This window comes from Aplidium turbinatum, chromosome 6, assembly GCF_918807975.1.
Source record: "Aplidium turbinatum chromosome 6, kaAplTurb1.1, whole genome shotgun sequence".
NCBI classification, from domain to species: Eukaryota; Metazoa; Chordata; class Ascidiacea; order Aplousobranchia; family Polyclinidae; genus Aplidium; species Aplidium turbinatum.
Genome location: NC_137477.1, coordinates 25,767,896 through 25,787,059, shown reverse-complemented (window position 1 = coordinate 25,787,059; position 19,164 = coordinate 25,767,896). Strand labels below are relative to the sequence as shown.

The following is a 19,164-nucleotide window of genomic DNA, read 5'->3' as shown; positions in this document are numbered from 1 at the left end:
AGAACGTCATATTTTCATTTCTATAGCAAATAAAAAAGCAAGTTCTGGGCTCCTTGAAGGATGACAGACAGCAACTAACCCCAAAGTGAAAAGCGAGTAAATCAAAACTGCTGCCAGAAGTTTTAAACTTTAAAAAATATGTTCCTGACACTTTGAGCATGACTTACTAAAGTCATCTGGTAAGTCATCTATGCTTTGAGTCCTTTTCAAAATTGGTTAAAAAATATTTAGCGGCGTCTGGCAGCACTCTTCAAATTGTAAACAACAAATGAACTATCAAATAAATTTTGTCAGGCAGTGTTCACCATTAGGTCGTTTTGTTTTTAAGTTTGTTTTTGGGATGGAAAACTGTCTTCCATCTCATTCATACTTGACATTTTCCATTCCAAAATCTGCTTTTCATCCCATCCCCTGGTGGCAGGCTAGTGTGGCTTGATCTGCATCACTGTATATTTATAGTATTATACGGTAACCGGTACCATATGCCATTGTCTGCAGTTATGGCACCTCTCAGCTTACGCTGATTGAGAACTTTACTGGAGGTACTTTGCTGTTGCATTATGCACTTTTTGAGAACTTGGCAAGGTTGGCAAAAGTACCATTTTGTGGCTTTTTACCTACCACAAATAGAAAATCACCACACGTTGGTAATCGGAATATACGGTGGCCTTTTGTACCATCGTACGGTATGTACTTTATTGACGAGGTCAGTAAGCCGAAATAATGTGCCACTGTCTGCAGTTATAATATATCATATAGATATTCATTTCATGCTAGAATTGTTATATGTAGCCTATAGTTATTGAATCTTTTGTTGCATTTGTGCAAAGCACCCTCTCGTTGACAACTTTTCTCTGTTTTACCATAATTTACTTTTAAGTCTAGAAAAGAAAAAAGTCTGTGCGGCTGTCATGCAACATATTTTGCAATGAGTAAAGTTAAAATTAAATCAGAAGTTGAAAAGTCTTGCAATCAAAAGACAAGAAAAGCATAGGCCTACCCCTACACATCCTAGCCTACAAACTAGTCAAAGAATGTTTTGAAAACTTCTTAGGTTTTTTATATTCTACACATTAAAATTCAAGCAGTTCTGCTTCATTGTGCATGAAAATTAATAATAATCCTGTTTTATTTGTCGTGTCCATTGCGGCAACACACATTACACTGCGATCAGAGATTTGATACAACAGAAAACAACAAAGGAACATATTATTAGTTTTCGAGTCAGCTGCTCCCTTTATTTTAGCTTGCCAATAAGTGTGTTTGCCGAGACTTATACAAAAGTGATATACAATAAACTTTCAAAATGCAGAAATTATCATAAAATTTATATATCTGGGTATCTGCTCTTGAAATTTAGCATTTACTCATGTTATTCTAAGTAGCTAGTAAGCTATCTTTTAAATAAATTTTGTAAAAATTTCTTACAACCAAAAACATTTTGGCATAAAAATGTTTTTTCAATGCAAGCATTATGGTTGTTGTATGCATGAAGAATTAAAGATGATTAAAGTTTACAATCTGAAACTTATCGGCATTTCATTGTTATGTTAGTATTGTAATTTTATATCTAAAAAGTTTTTAAATATGGCCACAAAAACTTTAAAGTGTGATATTGATTTTGAACATGTTGATGAGAGTTTGAATGATTTCTCGAATTCATCATATGAACAAGAAACGATTTCTTCCACTGTAAGTATCTCAACCCAAAAATAGGTTTAGATTATTTTCTTTACTGCTTGGATTGTTAAATTGTGTATTTCAACATAGCAAAGATATTTCAATACAGTACTTTGAAATCAAGGCTCGGTCATACCGAACTGTTTTGTAGTGTTTTCTATTTCTAGCTGGGTATAAGAATTAGTCTGAAAACTTGTTTCTTATCATCATCATACGTTATTTCTTTGTTGAAGGTTGGCTATCAATTGTTTCCACATTCATAATCTTCTGCTTTTCTCATTGTTTCTTCGATACTTGATCAGCCATTTCGTTATTCAGTTTATTTATTTTTTCTACGGAAAAACCAAAAATATACGCAACACAATAAACAAATATAATTTGCATAGTAAGGATGACAGCAAAAGACTAAAATGTTGCCAATGTCAGCTGCCACCCAAACATATAAGCAAAGCACTAAAATTGAGGAACATATATAATGCCGGTAGCCTACTTCACATTATACAGTAAAACAACAAAAACAAAGCAACATAAAGACTCGGAATGGCCCATTTCGGTGAGTCCGATTCGGCGAGTTCCCTATTCGGCGATTTTTTGAAAATCCAACGATGCCTTCTGTAAATTCAGCGATTGAATATTATTCAATATTCAGATATTGAATCAATGTAAATACGAACTGTTAGGCTAATTGGGTTGTAATAATATTCAATCGTTGAATTTACTGAAGGCGTCGTTGGATTTTCAAAAAATTGCCGAAAAAGGCTGTTGCCGAATAGTAGCAGACCCATAAAGACTATGAGCATTGTGCAAGAAAATAAGCAGATGATATGTTTTAAGGGGTCTGCTACTATTCGGTGAGTCCAATTCGGTGAGTTCCTTACCTCTAACCCCAAACCCCTAACCCTAAAACAGCAATGATAATTAGGCTACGGTACCCAATAATTAAAAAAAAAATTGAAAAAATCCCCCGTTAAGGGATCGGACTCACCGAAACGGGCCATTCCGTGTTTTAGGAGTGATTACTGTACAAATTTTTAAACAAACCTTTAAATTTAAAAGTATGATAACATATATAAACACTCCATTGAAACACAGCATCTTTTACCAAAGTTTGATTTTATAGATGGCAAATACAAATCATTGTTTTATTTTTCTTATTTGTGTTCATCATTTTCCCAATTTCTTTCACTATATCTCTTTTCTTTTGCTATTCTTTCAACGACTAATTGATCCAGCTGACCTGCCGATCTTCACAAAATATATCCCATTTATTTCATCTTTTGTTTTACTCAATCAATTTTTGTATGATATTTTTAATATTCTTCTGTAGCAACAAAATTAAAAAGCAAATATTTTTTTGTGGATTTCTTTGGTGATAGTTCAGTTTTCAATGGCATATGACATAATTGTTTTACATGGCATGACAGTATGGTAATATGTAGACCGCTTCTTGAAAATCTTTTACATTTCCAAAATTTGTCATGTTCTATTACTAAATACTTTGTTAGATTGTTCATAATAAATACTTTTAAACTCACTGTTAGATGACCATCCCACAAATTACCGTATGTATATATTATGAGATATTTTATTTTTAAACATGTTTCTGTTTTATGTTGTAATTTTTAAATGTATTGTGTAATAACCTTGTATCAATAAAGCTTTAGTAGAGAGTTTGCTTTGTGGTACCACAGACATAGAAAACAAAATAATTTCAACCTTGTATTGATTTTGTGTTGTATACATTACGCTACCTGACAAGTGACAAATTGAGCCGTATTCTTACATCACTGGCGGTTCTTGTTGTTTTGTATGACGCTATAAGTCCAAGCAGTTTTTATTTAGCTAATCCATGAGGACATGATTATGCTACCTGACAAATTGAGCCTTGATCTTACATCACTGGCAGTGTAGCTATTTTCATGTGATTTTAGCTCGAATCTTTCTCTGGAGATCCATTTGAAAAACCTGTGGATATCCTGAATATTGTTGATGTATACAATGTTGCCTCAAGTGTGGGACAAGAGTTTGAACGGCTAACTGAAGCATTTGGAGGTAAGTGTAAAAAATCATTCTTTGCTTTCGATGTAGCTATAGTATATCTATTTTAGGGAGCAAGCCTTTTAGGCGCAGACAGTTAGGCGCCGGTCAAATAGGCGCGCACAATGTGGCGTCAGGATATTTAGGTGCGGAACACTGTGGTGCTCGTTCATTTAGGTGCTATTCTTAGTAAAGTCTGCAGATTTTATCAGCTTGGCAGGTAGGGCAATGCTTTTCACACAAAATGTTATATATATTGAACAAAAAAATATGTTGTTTTGTTAAAGCACGTGCATTTATTTGTTGTTAGTGTTGGCTTCAGTGAGTGAAGCTGCTTTATCCGGTGTAGCAGTCCAAGAGTTACTGCATGCCAAAAGTTACAAGAGTTGCCAAATATTTCATTTAAATTTTATTTAATTTTGTTTTAAAAAATAATTAAACTTTTAACCTCTCAAAAGATCAGATTAATAATTATAAGTATATATATATTTTGTAATGTTAACTGAAAAGCTTGCATTAGTTTGAGAGCAATGAATTCATTACACTTAGTTAAAACAATTTTCGCTTTTCTATCGATTGTTAAAACGCCGGGCACCGCTGGTAACTTTTGGACTGACAGTAACTTCCAGACTGCAACACCGCAGAAGCAGTCCAAAAGTTACTGCTATTGTAAGTGGGTGTGCTTTTTCGAAATTCTTTTGGAAAAACTTGTAAATGGACTGAAACTTCACTTGGTCAGTAGATTAAACCCTCTGCAAGTAGGCCTATGCGAAAGATGAATCCCAAGGATAAATATTCTCACCACGAAACCATAATTCTAGACTTTAAGTTTCGTGCCACGTGTTTTCGATGGGAGGCCAACGGAAATTCATTGGAATCTCAAAGTGTTCAACACTTTCATAAAAGCTAAAGCCTTCCCCGCGTGTGAGGCTGTGATAGCCTACTCACTGAAGGTTGATGGCGTTTTGACTACCGGTTGGCCTACATGTAGCCTAAGTTACTTTATATTTCTTTAAAACGGTAGTTATGAAAAATCAGACCAAAAATAGGCTCAGTGCTTCATTCACTAGAAAACTTTGGTTTTAACTTTCATGAAATAGGCCTACATAAAATATAGTCAAAGAGTATGTTTGTCAACTACAACTCAAGACCAGCGGCTAACAAGTCAGCCTTCAAATGCAAACTTTGCACGATATATTAAGGCCTGTATAGCTTATTAAATGCCACCGATTCACGTATAGCCACGATTTAAACTTTGAAATGTTTGGAGCGATAATCAATTAAATTATTTGTTTCAACAGAGCCATATAACCTACAATGAGTCAATAAAACACTCATAATACTACATTGTAAATCGTAGGTTGCATTATAGCACAATCAGGATGACAGCAAAAGACTATAGGCTAAGTGGTCATCTAGTCAATTACCTCCCCATGCAAATTTATTTGCCAACGCACGTAAGGCATGGACACAACTTCAAATGGTATACCGTAATAAAAACAAATCAGGTTAAAATGATAGCCTACGTAAATTGTTAGGTTACAAATTCAAATTTCATTCCAAAACAGCAACAATTTCTGGTACAAAACTCATCTTTTGACTTTCATCTTATTTTCGCTTCATTCCCAATTACGTTTCTGCTGTAGGCTAAATCATGTTGTTAAGATGCAATGGTGGATAAGTCTTCAAGTTCAACATGTTTCCAATGTTGAAATCCTTTATACAAATCTGCTGCAAGCGTCAAATCTGACAACCCTGTTTTAGTAACTTCTGGACTGGCAGTAACTTTCAGACTGCGTATACGCGGTCCAGAAGTTACAGTAACTTTCAGACCGCAGTAACTCCTGGACCGTTACACCGGCTATGCTTTTCACACAAAATATTATATTGAAAAGAAAAATATGCCATGGCTTCCGTGAGTGAAGCTGCTTAAACCGGCAATGCTTTTCACACAAAATATTATATTGAAAAGAAAAATATGTCATGGCTTCAGTGAGTGAAGTTGCTTTTTCCGGCTATGCTTTTCACACAAAATATTGTATTGAAAAGAAAAATATGTCATGGCTTCCGTGAGTGAAGTTGCTTTATCCGGCTATGCTTTTCACACAAAATATTATATTGAAAAGAAAAATATGTCATGGCTTCAGTGAGTGAAGTTGCTTTATCCGGCTATGCTTTTCACACAAAATATTATATTGAAAAGAAAAATATGTCATGGCTTCAGTGAGTGAAGCTGCTTTATCCGGCTATGCTTTACACACAAATTATTATATTGAAAAGAAAAATATGTCATGGCTTCAGTGAGGGAAGTTGCTTTATCCGGCTATGCTTTTCACACAAAATATTGTATTGAAAAGAAAAATATGTCATGGCTTCAGTGAGTGAAGCTGCTTTATCCGGCTATGCTTTACACACAAAATATTATATTGAAAAGAAAAATATGTCATGGCTTCAGTGAGTGAAGCTGCTTAAACCTGCAATGCTTTTCACACAAAATGTTATATTGAACAGAAAAATATATTGTATTTTTAATGCGCGTGTTCGGCATTAATTTGTTGTTAATACAGGTTTGCATTGGCAAATGCCTTATCAATACATTACAACTAACAACAAATAAATGCCAAACACGCGCATTAACGAGCGCCACAGTGCTCCGCACCTAAATATCCTGGCGCCACAGTGTGCGCGCCTATTTGACCAGCGCCTAACTGTCTGCGCCTAAAAGACGTGGACCCCTATTTTATGAATCTGTTTTCCACTGATGCAAGGGTTGTCTCAAATCGACTGTTTATCAATCATGATCTTTTTTTTTCACTCAATACTACACAACATAACTCCACAGTAATTCTCCGGTTTAATTTTGGCCTTCCTCTGTTACTGGCCACTTCATATTGTATCACATTTTGGCTTATTATTTCTCCAATACTTTAAATTAACTGCCCATCTTAATTCATAACAAATATAAGTTAGTTTATGTGTCTATCGCTGTCAATTCTTGCTACAAATCGGCTGCCGAGAAATATATTAGTTTATGTGGTTGGTTGCTGTTTGTTTTGAAACATTAGGCCTACATTTTACTGCATTTCACATTTATGATTTCTCATATAAACTTAGCAACAGTATATCTTGCTCATTCTATGCTGCATTGTGCGACATACAGGGGCTGTGTTTTCTGGTGTAATGCCGAAGATCATAAAGGTACTTGAAATGCTTGAATCACTTGTGACTAAAAAAGAGAAGGAGTCTGATCAAATTATTGAACTCAATGCCATGTTGCAAAAATTGGAAATACAAAGCAAGCAAAGAGACAGCAAATGGCAAGAAGTGAGTCTTCATGATTTCTACATTTAAGAAACAATTCAACAATTTTGGTTTGTTTTGTAAGTGCATAGCTTTATTTAATGCAGGAAATTGGAACAGTTGAATCTGCTTGGAAAGAAAAAGCGAAGGATTTCATGGCAATAGTTTCTACTCTTAAGGAAGATAATCACAATCTGACAGCTTTGTTAACTGATAAACTGCAGGTATGCATTTATTCCATGGACAGTTCATTTCTGTTATCCGTTTACTCACACACTTAAATTTTTAAATCCCCCGAGGTGGAGATGACCGCTTGTAAACTTCTCACAATTTAATCCATAATTTTATTCCTAAATTTCTTTTTTTTAATGCCGCATGTTCATGGGACAAGTAATCTTTGAGATTCTAGAATATTTTATACAAAATGTATTCAGTTCACCTCGTGCACATACGTCAGTTTTAAGTCAAACTTGATAAACGCAATTAATTTTATACCTAATTCTTCAGTTTCCAAAACAAGGTTTGTTTCCTACATCACGTTCGACGCTTGAAAGATATTGTTTGCTCACAGAATGAAGACGATAATGAAGCGAAGGTGCAGCTGGAACAAGCAACGTTAATCGACAAACTTCAAGATCGGATTGCGGCACTAAACGACGAGATAAGATTGAAAAACTCCATCATGGAAGGGCAAGAACGTGAATCGGACGCTGTATGATCAATGTGTTGGTTTGTTTCTTAATTCAGTTGTCAGTTTGTGGAATGTATTCAGTGATATGAATTTGTATATTGGTTTGTCCAAAAGGTATTAATTATCCTTCAATGTTTAAAACTATAAAATATGCAAAGCTTTGCAGTAAAGGTTTTATACTTTTTTTGATTGCATCCTATATCGATCGTGTGCTATAATGCTGAAGCCGAGGCATACACTCCAGATACGAAAGTTTAAAGTAGTTTGGAATTTTCAAAAATGTATTTGACAAACTCAGCAACAAACCAAATGTCATGTTCTTCAGCTTCAGATGCAAATTCAACGAATGACTGAACTAAACATGGCTATCAGGCATAAAGTTCACGTTCTTGAAGAGCAAGGAAAATTGTTGATAGAGCAAAAAGTTGACTTGGAAGCTGAACTGAATGATAGTAGAAAACAGTTGTCTAGTCTTAAGTAAGTCGCTACTAACCATTCTGTTTGAAATATTTCACGTGCAATGTGCATTCATCATCAATCATCATCATCAACCAATTTTGATTATACAGGCCATGAATTAATCCTCATGTCGAGGGTGTGGCCATTATTATTATTTATTTGCGTCAGACAAGCTGTCCAAAACAAAACAACGAAATAATACACACACTGTAAATGCATTGTTTACATATTTTCCCATAACGCTTTCAAAGAGAAGTTTAAACTGAAGAAATACCATCAAACAATTAGTTACTGTATTGGAGTAATTTCATAAACTAAAACATGCACTGTGTATCTACAGAGTACTGCCATTGCCAAACGAGCAGGGGACTGATTCTTTGCTCGATGAAGATCGTCGAAAAATGAACACAACTAAAATTAATGTAGGTATTCCGCAAGTCTTGTTTACGCTGAATAAAAAAAATCCGTGATTAAGAGATCTCTATGCCGAAGCATTTTGAAATATCCTCGAGAAAATTCATATATATTAGACATTTTCCCCATCCGCCAATAGATAAATAGATAACTTCAGTAGATAAACTCAGCTTCAAGTGACCCTAGTTTAACTTTCGGTGTGTGCAGTTGGGTAACGCTTTTCAAAGGCAACTCTTCTGACCTCACTCTAGTTGTGGAACACACAGTTAACTTTAGTCTTTTTTTGGTAACAGCATTCTATTAATGAAGACGTTGACCTGGTAGACAAGTTAATCATCAACTTGAAAGACCCCAACAGACCGCGCTATACTCTCAGCGAACTGCATGAGGTGTTGAACGACAGGAACCAGTTGAAAGCGCGCTGTTTTTTGCTTGAAGAAGAGCTAATGTCCTACAAAAGGTCGGTGACTGTTGTCATTATTACGATGACATCATAACAATATGCCGCTGGTGATCGTTCGCACTCAATTTGGGAAAACAGTTGAAAGTCAATTTTTAATACCTTAGACACGAATACGTAAAGTTGTTTTCTTTTTTTCTTTTGATATACGACAATTAAAAATAAGGATTTAACGTTTGCATTGATTCTACGTCTACAGACGTTAAATCAATGTAAAAATGACGGATTTTGCTGTCTGGGTGTGTGCAACACGCAACACATCATCATCATAATGTACAAGATACAGAAAGAACAACAAAGAGATAACAACGTAGACAATAGACATTGCAGTATTCAGCGAGATTTAGTTCGAGTTTACCATCTCATGTGGTTCCTATTCGGGTCTGCTACTATTCGGTGAGTCCGATTCGGTGAGTCTGATTCGGTGAGTTCCTAACCTCTAAACCCTAACCCTAAAACGGCAATGATTAGGCTATGGTACCCGATAATTAAAAAAAAAAATTGAAAAAATCCCCCGTTAAGGGATCGGACTCACCGAAAGGGGCCATTCCGTTCCTATTCAGTTCGTGCTTTTTAGGTCCCTTGTAAGTTTTCGAACCAAATTGCATGCTTTATTTCCCTTGTGGTTTGTTCGTGGCGCACATATCAACCGTTAGATGTCGTTGAAGAAGTATCTTTACTAAAATGCTTTGTGCGAAGGCAACGAGCATGGCTAAGTTTAACAGATTGATGATAAAAGTTTGACAAACTTCCGAGCCGAACTGTTGCTTCGTTCGTCAAATAAACTCAAAACTTATCCAACAATGTTAACTGTGCAACTCTGTCTTGTACTTTATACAAAATACCAATACACTGGATCACGAAACGGGAAGAATTTAATTCATTAATTAAAACGCATAAAAAAAAGTCTAAGTTCTTCTTTGGTGTATATTTTACTTGGCTTGTTTGATCGGTTGCTTTGAATAGATTTGTTATTTCTGAACCCTTAAAAGTCATTCCCCAACAAAAAGCAAAATTTGGTCTTTTTGCGAAGGTCAAAGATTTTGCTTTGAAGTTTCGTTGACGAATTAGTTGGAAAGGTGCCGCGAGACTTTCTTTTAATAATTCATACGCATATTGTACATGCAGTGAAAACCCACGAAGTGAAATCAACAAAGTTGACTTATCGCAAAATGACGTGGATCAAATCCAGTCCAAACCGACCAAAGGCGGAATTCTACGATTGTAAGTGTTTGTTCAATTAATTACCAATAGACGACTTCAACTGATGTTAATTTTGGGATTTAGCAAAACATTTACGCACAGCATCACTAGACAACATCATGTTAAATTTGTTCATATGTTTTCACGAAAAATTGGTAAGATATGAAATCTATCAATAAATTGGCCGCTCCCAGACTCTATTCGACAAACATCCGGTTTTGCGACTGATGCGATGGAACACTTTTTAAACGACAACACTTTAACAACAAGCAAAACCTTGCTAAACCAAGCTAAGTGCACTGGTTCAGCGTCAGTGGTTCAAAGACTTTAAATAATAACATGCGAAAATGTCAGAAGCTTCGGCAGAGGCCTTTTCAATCTGAGTCTTTAGATTCTTGCAAATCGCTAGTTTCTTGTATTCCACAAAAAGTTTGCAACCTTATCAAAGATGTTCAAACCGGCTGCCCGGTCCGTATTGAAGAAACTGACATATGACGTATATGCGAAGTAACCGACTGATAAATTTACCGCACGTGGTAACCATAATGGCTACACTTACCGAAATATGCAATTGTAACAGAAAGTTCGTGGGAAAAAAAATTCGCCACCGGTCCGTATTGAAGATCACTGTGCAACCACGGCGGTTTGAAGTTTGTAACTTGACGTTATTTTTCACAGTTTTAACTTTCTTGCTGGAGACGGTTCTCGGCGCAAAGCGGACGGTACAAAGGCAACCGAGCCTTCGAGTTCGTTGTTGATTGAAAGATGCGGGCGTTTGGATACAACTGACGAACGACGTTTGATTGATCCCGATGACGTCAAACAGCTGATGCCTGACGTTGATCCGGTACGAACCAATGAAACAATAGCAGCGGGTGATCCTGTATTGGAATAGACATGTGAAGTTTCACACTTCAGAAGATCGCACTTTTTGTGATTCAGAACTTTTTAAACTGTGCAGGAGGTAGTGGACAAATGTGACCTTCCATACCTGCAGCCTATGCAGTTGGCTGGGAAAGTTCATTTTATTTTCGTGCGTGTTTTTTTGTCGTTGCCTTGATTAATGATTTTTTTTTTGCTAAAAACAAAACGTCCTGAAATCTGACTTTCATAAATTTCAAATTTTTACTAGCAGTTGTTGGCTACTTACACTTAGTCTTCGTAATGTGCAGATCCATTTACAATTTTTATTTTTTACTTTTTTGTTTTTACACGCTCTTGTCTTGTTTGTCTTATTATAATTCAACTGTTGTAGCATCTTCAGTCTTCACGCTTTGTCAGGCATTACAAGATGCGGATTTAATTTTTTGCTTTACCCGCAAAATGTCTTGTTATTTTTGCTTGTAGTTGCTTTGCATCATCGCAAATGAAATTATGAACAGCTATATTTTACTGGGACGTGCTTTAGTTTGTTATTCCGTCAAGCTTTTATGTTTAGAATAATTTCATTTATCAGGTATTTCCATTACGTCAGTAGCTTTTTTGAAAGTGTTTTAGCATATTTTTTGTGAGTGTGTTATTATTCTTAATAAATATAAGGTGATAATGAATTATAGAATTTTGTCTGTCAAAGTCATCGCTACGTTCTTGTCGAATAAATCAATGAGCTTGCCAGTACTATTAATTTCCGGGGCTTACTGTATTTGCAATGTTCAATCCTTTCTTTTTTATTTATTTTCGGTGCTAAATTGACTGTTATATGCAATCTGCTCTGTTTTGCATTTGAAAAATATCGTAATCTCCCAGGCAGCAAAATCAGCCATTTGGCTCAATCGCTTGCTTTCGTTGGTGCAATTACTCATTTTACTCTTTAATATGTTACACTGTAATTGTCATCAGCAATTGATTGCATTGTTTACTTCATTATTTACTTCACTGTCTAATAAATCTTTCATGATTAAATATTTGCAGTTTTTAATAATGTTTCAATTTTCTTCAGTTGCTGCAGATTGCTTGTTGTAACCCAGCTACAAAAATCTAGCATTTTTACGTTGCTTCAACGCTTGCAAACGTTTAACTTCGCTGGCTGGGTTATAGCTAAATTGGGTGGGATACTTTATACTTACTATGAGCAATGCAATTAACAATAAAAGTACAGCATAAATTAGTTTTTGCTTGATATGGGCTGAATGTATAGCCGAAAATGTTTGCATATTTTTGTTTTTGTATTGTGATCAATGCCACGTTGTTGCTTGGTTTCGTTTTCTTAATACAATGTTTGCATCCTACACAAAGATACAACTATGATACTATGTTCATTCAACGTAAAAATTTCGGAAAGAGATTAGATTTCAGTGAGCTGCAAAAGCTAGTGGCAATATATGCATATGGTATATGGGCCTCATAGGCTACTTGTCGCTGCTGGATGTTTTTAATTAGCGGAAGATACTCTTCTTTTGAGCCAAAGTAATTGATTGTGATTTGGTCTCACGTGTGCACAACATGCGTAAGTACAGGAAAACAATCTCTCGCTCTAAGAACACCATATGCATAATTCATACTTAAAACTGTTAGTGTATGAACTTAGGCAGTTCACAAATTAGACTACTTGCTTGGCAGTAGCTGGTACGGTACTTGACAAATCAAGATTTCTTTCTGATAACAGAATAGTCATGGGATCGTCCACTTCAAAAACCAAAGGTAGTCTGAATTGTTTTGAATACGAAAGTCTAGTTTGCATGCTTGTCAACTTTCTTTTCCTTAGGCTAGCTTTATGTTAGTTTTGTGCATCTTTGCTAGACCGTTTCATCTTGATCAATGAGCATTTTATTTTAGATGCAGCCTAGTCTACTGTAGGTGGCAATTGCAGATACTTTTGTTTGATTTGTGCTACAAATGAGAAAATTGATTGTGATAGAGCTATGAGCCTACGACCACAATGTTGACAAAAGGCGTGGCTAATTGCAACCAAAAAATTCAAAAACACTGTTGGTTTTAAAATTTAAGGCTTGATATTTTTATGACTAGGCTATCAAATACTGAGGCGTTAGGCTAATGGTAAGCAATTTTGATAAGCATATTTTAAATTAGTCTAGGCTACTTATTCATACGAATTGCTTTATTTTTGTCTATTCTATTAGACGAGACAAATCAAACTGTGATGTCTGAAAATTCACCTTCGCAAAAAGAAGATTCTGCAGCTGAGAAACTTTCTTCGCAAACGTGTGAAAAAACAAATGCCGATGTTCCAGAGGAATCTGTACAGGAAATGGATAACACAAACATCATTCAAGTTCAACCAGCTAAAACAACTTCCAAAACTAAACTTAATCTTGTGCCTAAAAACCAAGGAAGTTTTGCAAGGGGTAGGCCTATGCTGAGTTAGTTTTTATGCAGGCCTGTTGACGCGACTTCGATAATATCAATGCTTATTAAAAATGTTACGCCTTCAGAAAATAAATAACTTAATTATTTTAAAGACGCGTATTTTGATCATAACTTCTGTAAAGAGCCCTAATTAGGATGTAGGCTAGGCTAAGGCCTAATTTTAGTTTCTAGTTTTCATCAACTTAAAAGTGGCATACAACAATTCGTTTCATGTTTTATATAGTCTGCTTCGTCACATCGACATCAATGAGCATCGAACCTTTTGTGGTATGGCCTACATTTGAGGCCTTGATAAGAAAGGCTGTTTTTACGTTCATCAAATGCTTCAAAATATCAGCTAATAGTTTAATTTCGGCGCTCATGAAATCGGATTCCTTCTTATTGTCATGTATCTAGCATTAAAACCATGTAGCCTATCTAGCATTAGGCTATTTTATTATCAATGTGTCCACTTGTTTACGCTATAGCCTATGTCTTATAATGAATGTTGCATGCAATTGAATTTGTTGAATTGTTCTTTTCGCTTGATATGGATCGCAAGGTTTGAAATAAACATTTTAATAATAATAATAATAAAACTGCTGTTTTAAGCCAACCACTTGGTTGGTCAATTGTTGAATCTTCATCCTCAGACCAAGCCCTTAGTAGATTATTCTGCACAGTTTCACAACTTTCACATACCTACGGTACCGGTACTTAAAAAGGCTTTGAACCACTGACGCAGGTCCAGCTACCGATTCACAAGAGTAAAGTTCCCTTTTGTTGTTGAAATGTTAATTGTTGCCTCTGAATGAATCCACTTATACACTAGAGTACCAGACTTATCATCTTTGGTGCTAAAATAACCACTGCAAACTCCACATGGTTCAAACGACCATCAACGTCCGCGTTTTGTCGTTTCTACCTTCGTATCACAGTAAAATTTCTCATGTGGGGCACCTTGACTTAGATAATTGCATAGTTTTTCGGAGCCTCCATGGTGTAGCTTTCACATAAACAAAAGAACTATGTTATATTATCTGCTATTGTACATTAAAATTAGTGTTGAGCTATGCCGAAAATAAACTTGATTGATCTGCAAATCAATTAATCTTTCAAAACAAAGCTTCGTTCCTAAACTTTTCATCAAATTTTCCTATAATTCAACTGATGATCCACTGGGATGCACGGTGTGACAAAACATTTTAAATAAAGTAAACAATATCACACCAAATCAGAAGAATCGGTTTATTTAAATACAGAGCTTTCGCCACACAAGTGTGGCTTCATCAGAATAAACTTATTCAAATAGAATCAGAATAAACTTATTCTATTTGAATAAGTTTATTCTGATGAAGCCACACTTGTGTGGCGAAAGCTCTGTATTTAAATAAACCGATTCTTCTGATTTGGTGTGATATTGTTTACTTCAATTAATCTTTGTTGGCAGAAACGAACCAGCTGAACAGTCATCCCTTGGGAGCGCTAGAGAGAAACTCAAAACAGAGTGGTGCTGCTAATCCTTTGCATGCACACAAAATATTTAGCATTCAACCATACCGAAGTCCTTTTAAGGTAAGATGTGGGTGGTCATTTGCCTTGGCATTGTGATTGGGCTACTCTGGTATTTTTGTGACAGTGTTTTCACTTAGGCAATTTGGCAAACTTACGTACTTTTGAAATAGTGCTACGGTACCATAGATTCATAGAAGGACAGGCTACAGATACACAGAAATTTTGGAAAGCTAGATCTTTATACAATATTTTGGCTTCTTATTTCTGAAGAATTTTCACAGACTTGTTTGTTGATTAGCTTAAATATTTTATTTTACTGGAATTGAAGAGACATATCTATAAAACACGCAGTAAGTATTTTTTGTTTTGTTTTTAGGATTATGATCACAAATTATGCCTAATTATCCTACATTTAAATTATAAACTTGCATGTTTGTAGAATATTGTTTTAACTAATAGATAAGGTTGTTTAGATAGTTGCTTTATAGAATAAATAACCTACAAAGTCTTTTTTACTACTATCCTAATCTGTTGTCTCAGACAACTGGTGTGCTTTTAGATACATTTTCAAACTTAGTTTTTCTTTTTGCAATTTTATGACAAAAATAACATGGCTGATCATTTAATCAAGTTTTGCTTATTTAGTAGGCTACTATGAAAATAGAAATTATAATAAAGATTGTTTACATTTGGCCAAATTTGCACAACTGAAAACATTTGCTGGATGCTTTTAACCTATTTGCATGATGATTTGGTTTATGAAGGCAAAATAAGTTTTCTGAGATTCACTTTATAAATTGAACTTGTGCTTTGATTGAGTTGCATGCTTTAAAACATTATTCACTAAGGTACCTTGCACAGTTAAATTTTTGTTTGTTTTGTGATAGAAACTAGCTTCAATTGCGACCTAACTATTGTTTATTGCTAAGTCTTGGTATTTACATGTACATTCATTGCAGTTCTTGAATGTGAATAATTTGCATGTTTTGTTGGTTAACATTTTATTGAAATTGTTGTGATACTCTGCTAAAAACAATGTTTTAGTGCTTGATAAATGGTTACCTTCACTTTATTTGTTCTCTTTATTTGCTTTATTAATTATTTTTTTATGTTGTCATCCTATAGTAGGCTAACTCAGTTTTGTTAAAAATGAACTGCTAAATAATAAACATTAAAGGTTTTTGTGTAATTATCCACATGATGATTGAGATCAAATCAAACTAAAAAGCATATAAATGGAATGCCAACATGCCATTATTTATCTGAATGTAGGTTTATGATTTGGTACAAGTTGCAAATGTCACTATTGCAAAAAGATAGAAAGATATTTTTGCATTGCATTTAAGTTTTCGCTTCATTGGATGTTTTGCCCACAGCCACAGTTAAACGTATGGTTTTTTCTTGACAGACTTCATTTTTTGTCATTGGATTGTTACTGATGGAACTTATGTTGATTTTTTTACCTGTGTGGTCCATGCTACTGGTTGTGATGCTGTATATAACTTTACAAGTCAAACACTTCTGGCAACTGGACATGTAGACTCAGAACTTCTAACCAATTAAGTTTGTTGACCATTCACTACCCCTGAGAGTTTTAAACTCAACACTTCAACTACGTTTTTTGATCCTTTGATTGAGTCAAACTCTATTTGCATTTTTGTAGCAAACATTTTGTTTAGTTTCCCAGTATTGAAATAACGATAACTCAGCACTATTTCTTTATTGCAACTTGACTTAAACAAAAGTTAATGTGTTTGTTGTCACATCCCATATATATAATGGTGTTTGATTGCTTTACAAATATTTAACATTACCTCAAACTGAACTGTATTCTTTCAAGAGTCATATAACCACCATCTTTGACCAATATGTACACTGTTGTACAGTACACATGCCAATATCTAGATTCTAAAGTATCTCAGTATACTTTTTTTTTCAGTTTTGCTTTTTTAGCATGAACTTATTTACAGACCAAATGAGATAATTGCATCTGGACAATTTGCCAGCTTTTTTATACCTTAAAATGATTTATCCAATTATGCAAATCAGATTGTCAGATTATTATCGTAGGGCTTGAGATTTTTAATTCCTACGCAAAAAACAGTTTTTGTGTGTAACCAGTATATATGCAATTAAATGATTTTGTCTATGCGTGACATTTAGTAGTTCATGAGTCAATAAAGTAAGGTCCAACTATTTTGTTGAAATGGCATCACCCAGATCATTACAAACCCCGGTTTTAATTTTTTTGATTGATGATGAAGTGAGGTGCTCATGGATTTAACTTTATTGGATTGAATAATGTTATCAAAACAATAAAGAAAAAATCATGTTTAGGCACAGTTCTACCAGGTTTTACTCTGAAAACCTTCAAAGTTGTTCTGCTTGAATAACCTAGTTTCTTTGTTGTCAAAAGCAAATTTATCAAAAAAATTCCATTCCATAATCATAGCTATCTAGAGGTGGCCAACTCCAGGTGGCCATGCCATGGTTTAGAATTGTTACTGTGGGCATTGAAATGTTAAAGCGGCACAGTTTACCATAAAAAACTGTGAAACGTCTTTAAGCAGCTGTTTCATGTAATCAGTGAATATGTATAGATTGCTTGCTAAATGAATTTATAGGTTTTCTGCTTTGATTGTCTTGAGCAAATAGTCTTTGTATTATGGTAAACTGTCCAAGTTTGTGGTTGTTCTTTTGGTATTGCGTCTACTGTGTCTTTGGGGTGTAGCCAGTGGCGTAGCCAAGGGGGGGGGGGGTTTTGGGGGTTACAATCCCCCCTTTGGCACGCGTGTGACGTCACAATATTGAGAATGATGCTTTCAGTCTAAAAAAAATTGCCTACTTTTAAACAAAATTGCATTAAAAGAGCGAGTTTTGCCAATACCAAACATTCAAACATCTTAGCCAGGAATTAGCAACAAGAAAACACAGAGACTTAGCTTTATTTCCGAAAAATGCCAAAGAAAACATGATCTTATCCTTTTGCTATGCTACGGTACCAGACAGCACCGTTTTACAGGAATATTCGTACCCACATTTTGTTGAAAATGCTCTCAGAATGCACCAAATTCAAAGTAATTTTTCAAAATTTTCTGGGGGAGGCCCCCCAGACCCCCGCCGCTGGGTGGTCAAACCCCCCCCCCCCTTTCAAAATTCCTGGCTACGCTACTGGGTGTAGCGGTCTAGTTATCAAAACGGTATGGCTCACTTCTTCAAATAGGGTTTTTAGATTGACGACTTTCAGTCTTATTCTTCTTCTTCATAGTGTATCACACGGCCGTAGCCCAGAGCATCACGCAAGCTCTTGCTCTATCTTTGAACTCGGCCAAATCCTGTGCAGAGCATCTTGCTTTTAGGACAGGGCATTCGAGGAGATGCTGCATCGTTTGCTCCTGTCCACACCACGTCACCCGACAACCGTACCTACGACTTTTCAGTCATAAGTTATGTAAGCCAGTAGAAGTTGTACAGTATTTTTAATGGTTAACTTCCTTTTTCTGTTGATCAATACAACCTTTCATCGTAGGAAAACATTAATTTAGAACAAACACGAAAACAGTCTTGATACTTTTGCCACTAGCAATCGAATTGCTGCTAGAAATGCACTGAGATTTTTATACAGTATGTATATATTTTATCACCACCAGACCATACCACTGCTGGCGTGTGACTTCTACAAATTTGTCCACGCCTTTCGATCTTTGCTCTTATCCAAATACAATATCACGAATGTTTTCATTCTCAGTTCATCTTTCATACCATACTACATGTTTTAAAAAAACTATTGCACTAATCTAAAAACGTAACTAAAATAAACTGACTGACTGACGTAATGTCACTTCTTGAATCTTGTTACTTGAAACTAAACATACTTTACTGTATAAATAGCTCGTGGATTATCGCTTTGAATTTTGTTAGCGTTTACATAGCCTTTTTTCTTCGTGCAACGAGCGGGTTTCGCATTTTCAACATTGGTCTTTTATCAATCTTTTAATCTGCGCAAAACAAACAAATCGGCCTCTTGCCAAAACGATTCTATACTCTTGCCCTGTTTGCTTTAAACATAGTTGATCGAAGTTAAGGCTAAACGTTGATT

The 19,164-nt window shown here is 35.2% G+C and overlaps 1 protein-coding gene across 1 annotated transcript; it reads left to right on the top strand.

Annotated features, from left to right (window-relative positions):
* Positions 1 to 1,583: 1,583 nt before the first annotated feature.
* On the top strand, positions 1,584 to 12,476 carry LOC145772249 (RILP-like protein 1). Its single transcript, XM_082584107.1, has 10 exons — positions 1,584 to 1,692; positions 3,612 to 3,732; positions 6,878 to 7,041; positions 7,125 to 7,241; positions 7,589 to 7,729; positions 8,034 to 8,185; positions 8,508 to 8,589; positions 8,875 to 9,041; positions 10,170 to 10,265; positions 10,923 to 12,476. Exons 1-10 carry the CDS (start codon positions 1,588 to 1,590, stop codon positions 11,137 to 11,139), a joined length of 1,362 nt encoding a protein of 453 aa, XP_082440233.1. The 5' UTR covers positions 1,584 to 1,587; the 3' UTR covers positions 11,140 to 12,476.
* Positions 12,477 to 19,164: the final 6,688 nt, after the last annotated feature.

Coding starts and splice junctions, on each gene's coding strand:
- LOC145772249 (XM_082584107.1), top strand. CDS start 1,588: ATGGCCACAAAAACTTTAAAGTGTGATATTGATTTTGAACATGTTGAT. Junction 3,733..6,877: donor GCTAACTGAAGCATTTGGAG/GTAAGTGTAAAA, acceptor TGCGACATACAG/GGGCTGTGTTTTCTGGTGTA. Junction 7,042..7,124: donor GAGACAGCAAATGGCAAGAA/GTGAGTCTTCAT, acceptor TATTTAATGCAG/GAAATTGGAACAGTTGAATC.